The sequence below is a fragment of the Gossypium arboreum genome, chromosome 8 (assembly GCF_025698485.1).
Source record: "Gossypium arboreum isolate Shixiya-1 chromosome 8, ASM2569848v2, whole genome shotgun sequence".
NCBI lineage: Eukaryota > Viridiplantae > Streptophyta > Magnoliopsida > Malvales > Malvaceae > Gossypium > Gossypium arboreum.
Window position 1 is genome coordinate 137,867,688 of NC_069077.1, and position 6,064 is coordinate 137,873,751.

The 6,064-nt window shown below is 29.9% G+C and overlaps 1 protein-coding gene and 1 pseudogene across 1 annotated transcript; both read left to right on the forward strand.

The window, feature by feature from the left end:
- The first annotated feature begins 880 nt into the window (after window positions 1–880).
- LOC108467564 (uncharacterized) lies at window positions 881–3,142 on the forward strand. The gene is made up of 2 exons (XM_017768239.2): window positions 881–1,432; window positions 2,488–3,142. The coding sequence occupies exons 1-2, from the start codon at window positions 1,074–1,076 to the stop codon at window positions 2,894–2,896; spliced, it is 768 nt and encodes a 255-aa protein (XP_017623728.1). The 5' UTR covers window positions 881–1,073; the 3' UTR covers window positions 2,897–3,142.
- A 194-nt stretch (window positions 3,143–3,336) lies between these two features.
- On the forward strand, window positions 3,337–4,147 carry LOC108469018 (18.2 kDa class I heat shock protein-like; annotated as a pseudogene).
- The last annotated feature ends 1,917 nt before the right edge of the window (window positions 4,148–6,064 follow it).

Here is a 6,064-nt window from a genome sequence, read left to right on the forward strand (position 1 = left end):
TAGTTTTGATTGATGGCATCTAGCTGCCTCTAAAGGAAATTCCTCAGATTCACAACTTAATGAAATAATAGATAAAGGAAAATATAAAGGTCTAATTCAGGATTCAGTATCTGTACTCTCTGAATTTTTAAAATTCAATTCTTTTATTTTTAATTTCAACAATTTGATCCTTCTATTTATTTGATTTACAAATTAAAATACTCATTAATTGATTTCCATTCGAATACCATCTATTCAAATTTAATGAAAGTGTATTATTAGTATTATAAATTGTAATTTATTTTTAAAATTAGATAAAGAGGATTGTTATTCCTCGATTTTCAAATGATAATTTACATTTAAGGTTATTAAATTATTTATAAATTTATGTTTTGATTACTTCACTTTAAAAAAAAGTACAAAATAATTTTTGAATTATTCGAAAATTTTTATTTAAATTATTGAGTTGTTAAGACTACTCCTATATGGCATTTTCTATTTACACTGTCTGCACCAATTGAAAAGCTCTCATCCACTTTTTTTTTTATAATTTAGTTTTTTTCATAAAATAACTTTGAATATTATGAATCTGCGAAACAAAATCTAAATAACTTTCTTCTCTAATATCTGACATTGATCGTCAGATTGATTTGAACCTAAAGTATGTTCTACTTGTTGATGGGTATTGATCCATCATACCAATTATTGAATTGTCACTTGAAGCTCATTAGATGATTAAAAAAAACCTTAGCATCCAATGACTTAAATAAAAAATTTTAAACAGTTTAGTAACTTTAATTGAAAATTTTTAAATAGTTTAATAATTATTTTTATAATTTTTTTTAAGTTAATTGACCAAAGCGTGAAATTAGTAATAATTTATTAATTTTTGCGTAGAATCGTTCGGTTGAAATCGGGAAAAAAAATAAAATTGCGATCCCTTATTCCCTCTTAGATTCTTTGGCTATCCAAACAACCCTATCCTGGAAATTTCCCACTTTTTATTCCGTCCAAAGAAAATGGCATTTAATTCCCTACCTTTCTTTTAATCCCACCTTCTCTACTCCAAATTTTCTCGAGAACCATACTTCGAGATGGCATTTCTCATGCCTTCACCTGAAATTTCCACCGCCTCTGCAAAATTTTTCTCTAACCCTACCCCCCGCCCTAAATTCCTCAAGAGCTGTGCGATTTCGAAGAACGACGACGAGAAAGTTTGGTCAAGGACCAACGCTAGGGTCGGTGTTAAAGATGCCGGCAGTACGGTTTCGTGTTTGAGCCAAAACTTGAGGTTGTACGTACAATTTTCGGCTCCAGTGAAGCGAGGATCGAAGCCCAGCAAAGAGGAAGAGGAGAAGCAGGATTATTACGTGAATATGGGTTACGCTATTCGGACCTTGAGAGAGGAGTTTCCGGACATCTTCTACAGAGAGCTTAGTTTTGATATTTACAGGTTCGGATTCAATATTCCCGCATTTGATTTCTTTGAAATGGAGTAAATAATTGAGAATTCTGTAAAATAAATTCGATTTTTCAAAGTTTTCCTTGTTCATCTGCTGATTTTGGATTCTCATCGTTAAATTCAAAAAAAAAAAAAAGAGAGAAAGGTGATGACATTTGTTTGAATAACGCGTACTTATTCATTCCGAGCTTATGTTTTTGATGTAATTAGATGTTTTTGAATGTTGGTCTTTTGTTTGAATGTTGATTGTTTGTGTGTGTGTGTATAAGGGAAAAAGTATTGGCGCTTAGCTTAGAACATAGAGAACTCTGTTAATAGTATCCATGTTTGATTGGTTTTACAAATTGATGGATGGCAAAGGTGGTTTTGTTAAGGGCAAGGTGTGCACTCTATGCGTTCGAACCCTTGTATTGACAAAGGCACGAAGCGCTAAAGAAAAGCGTTTTTTCTCGAGTGAAATAATGTGCAACATGCATGTGTGTGCATTTTTGTATATCTATTAGTCTTGATGAGTACGTGCTTGTGTGTATAATAAGCTTAAGATTTATACTCATGATAATAAACTCTGAAAGTTGGTCGAATTTGTTTAGTGAACAAGCTAATTTTTCTTTTAATTTTGTTGGCCGGTGTGCATGATTTCTTTTGGTCCTATGCCTGTCGTCGTATACTCAAATATTGAGAAGGATCCCTTTTCAAAAATGGTTTTTCTTTTTTTTGTGTGTGTGTGTTGCCTTACAAAAGTGCATGCCTTGGTGTGCCGAGCTTGTGCCTACTGAATGCGCCTGGCCTAAAGGGGTTCAAGGTGCTTTTGTTTGATGCTAAGGCGCAATGCCCAGGTGCTTGTCTTAACAATACTGGATAAAGTTATGCCGTATATGCATAAATAGCATATGCCACTAGGTTGATGCATGCTGCTGCCTTCCTCGTGTAAATAGATTATGGGCTTTTCTATGTGACACCTCTATAAATGCAGGAGGATTAATTTTCTCATATACTGTCCATCTTTATACTCCATGTTCTGACAAAGTTACTTCTCCTCTATTTAGGGATGACATTGTATTCAAAGATCCTCTCAATACTTTCATCGGAATCGACAATTATAAGTCAATCTTCCGGGCACTGCGATTCCATGGGAGGATATTTTTCAAAGCTCTCTGGCTCGACATTGTCAGTGTATGGCAGCCAATGGAGAATGTCGTAATGGTTCGCTGGACCATCCATGGCATTCCACGAGTCCCATGGGAGAGTCGTGGTCGATTCGATGGCACTTCTGAATACAAACTCGACAAGAAGGGTAAAATATATGAGCACCGAGTTGACAACATCGCACTGAATTCACCCCCTAAGTTTCAAGTGCTAGCTGTGGAAGATCTAATCCGATCTGTAGGTTGCCCCTCAACCCCAAGGCCAACTTACTTCGAGATTTCATCAGCTTCACCTCCAGAAAAAACATAATAAAACTACCTTAAGTTCTTTATAAATTTTGGTAAATAATGTGTTTCGTGGTCTGTTGAGCTATATATAGCATGAAATGGGTGTTATTAATGTGTAAAAAACTTGGTTTAGATCACAAAGCTAGCACTTAGTATTTGCTTGGGTTGTGTTCTCATATTATGATATCAAACAAGTTGTATGGTTTTGTAAAAATACAAGTATATTGAAGTTCTCTGTAAAATGGAATTATTAGCTCTGTTCAACTAAGCTCCTGTAAGTGTTTTTTTATGTGATTTTAAAAGAAAAATTGCTTGCATTTGCTGGGATTCGAACTTGGGTCTTTTGCTTGGAAGGCAATTATAATAATTAAGAAGTATTTTTTTAAAAAATATATAATAAATTTAAATTCTATATTAATATTTCTGTTAATATTAAATAAATATAATTATATTAATATTAAATAAAATAAAAATACTCTCACCTCGTCCCTCTTCCCTCTCCCTCTCGCCCCAATCGTAGCACCCCCACCACCGTCCCCATCCGCCTCCCTCCCCAAACCACCTATGTATCCTTCAAATACCTATTCTATGCATCTCTTCCTTGATTCAAGAAATAATTGACACTAATTGCCTAATTCTCAAATTGACCCCAACACACCTAAAAGCAATTCCAAGAATTTGAAAAGGAAAAAAAATGTCTTTGATCCCAAGTTTCTTTGGCAATCGACGAAGCAACATCTTCGATCCATTCGTCATCGACGTATGGGACCCCTTTAAGAATTTGGAATCACTTTTCCGAGAAAATTCAGCTTTGGTCAACACTTGCATCGACTGGAAAGAGACATCGGGTGCCCATGTGTTCAAAGCCGATCTTCCTGGACTTGAGAAAGAGGAAATCGAAGATGAAAGGGTGCGTCAAATAAGCGGCGAAAGAATGTGGAGAAGAAAGAGAAAAACGAGATGTGGAATTGCGTGGAGCGGAGCAGTGGCAAGTTCTCGAGGTGGTTCAAGTTGCCTGAGAATGTGAAAACGGATCTAATTAAAGCTTCCATGGAAAATAAGGTTCTCATTGTTACTATTCCGAAGATGGAAGTAAAGAAGCCTGATGTCAAAACCATTCAGGTTTCTGGTTAAGATTTCTGAGAAAAAAAAACTTTGGTTTAGTGATGTTTGAATAGAGTCTGTTACCATTACAGAACAATGTTGGTCAAATGATGTAAAATTGTAATCGAACTTTTAACAATGAAAACATGAGTTTCTTCTTCTTCTTTAATTCTTAGTTTGAGCATTCTTTCTACCCCTCCACAACTATAGTGCAGCAATGAAAATGGAAACGACGAATAAAGAATCTGTTTCTACTTTAATTTTTAAATTATAATTAAATTGATATAATATATAAAATTTGTGGAATAAATTTGAATTATACCAATTTTAATAGGAATGATTAAAATAACTAAACTATATAATACAGTATTTAAATCATAATTTTTTAATTTTGAATGCTTAAAATAAATTTTTTTATACATAAGTGACTTTATGTAATTTATCCCGATAATAATGAAATTTTAAATGACAAACAACTTTAAGCATCGTACATTAAATTATAATTAAAATTTAAAATTAAAATTTCAACAAAAATCACAAAATAATTTAATTGCATGCAACAATCAAATATAATAACATTGTTTTAAAATATTACAAAAATATATTTTAAATATAAAATATTTTTTTAATTATTTAAATTTAAATATATTTTTCCTTAAAATTTATGCATGTAATTCCGTAAAATTTACGCATGTAATAATATATTCAAAATATATTATATTTCAAATAATTTATATAAATAATAAATTCATGACTCATACGGATAAAAAATTAATTAAATAACCTAAATTTATTATCCAATCTAAAAATAAAATAAAACATTAAAACCTCAAAATCATATACAATTTTATATAATTGTTCTACTACTTCACTTTTTAATATTTAACAGATGCTCTTTATCATCATTTGTTGGTCCTTGACTGAGGCTGTTATGATTCGAATTTGAATTTGCATAATTAATATTGTCAAGATTTACTTCTTTCATGGAGTTTACGAAGTATGAATCATGTCGATTCTACTTATAGTTAAAGTTATGAAATATACAACATGCTAGTGGGTCCAACTATTTTTTTTATACTATACTAAAGTGATGTTACTATGGAAAATATTTTTTTTAGAACAAAAAATATATTCTCAATCACATTTCAAAGTCTCGAATGACTCAAATTAAAGAGTTCGTGAACTATCTATGATGCTTGTGTGTAGCACAATTATCTCAAATAGTATCATGTCCATAACATAGTGCAATAAAACTTTTTCTATTTACAAAATTAGCATCAACCTTATAATATGTGAGTTCACAATCTAAATAATATGTAACTTTAATTACTAAAATTTATATAAATTTAATTTGAAGAAAAACTTAAGTTATATCCCTTTTATAAGTAAATTAAATAAAAATAACATAAATTTTATAATATATAAACTTTATAAAAACATATTATAAATTGTCCAAAACTTTCACAATATTTTTTAAATAATATAAATTTTTGCCATAATTTCAAAAGATCATTTTTATAGTTATAAATAAGTTATAAAAAAACTATAACATTTTTTTATGATTGAGTATATATTTTATAATATATAGCATGTACACATAAATAAATTATGTTCATACTCTATTATAATTTTTATAAATGAATATATTTTTATATTTTTATAATATATAAAATATTTTATAATAAAATTTTTATCATAATTTTAGAATATTTTTAGAATTTAAATAATTTATCAAATATATGCCCACATAAGCTGTTACTCGATGAATTCGAAAAGATTTGGCTTCTATTTAAATATTTTAAAAGATTTGTTTCTTGTTTAAGTAAGACCTAAAATATTAGACCTAAGTAATGTTTTCAGCCATCCCCTATCATATATTCCATTTGGGCCTTAATTTTAGAAATTAATTTTCTTTTAATCATATGGTGTACTGTATTAAAAGTTAAATTATATTTTATTCATTTAATAAAATAAATAAATTAATTATATATATAAAATAAAAAATAAATTGATCATTTTCATTAGGATTTTCATTAACTTCTAATGGTACTTTCACCTATCTGTTATATTATTATTTTAATTTCGT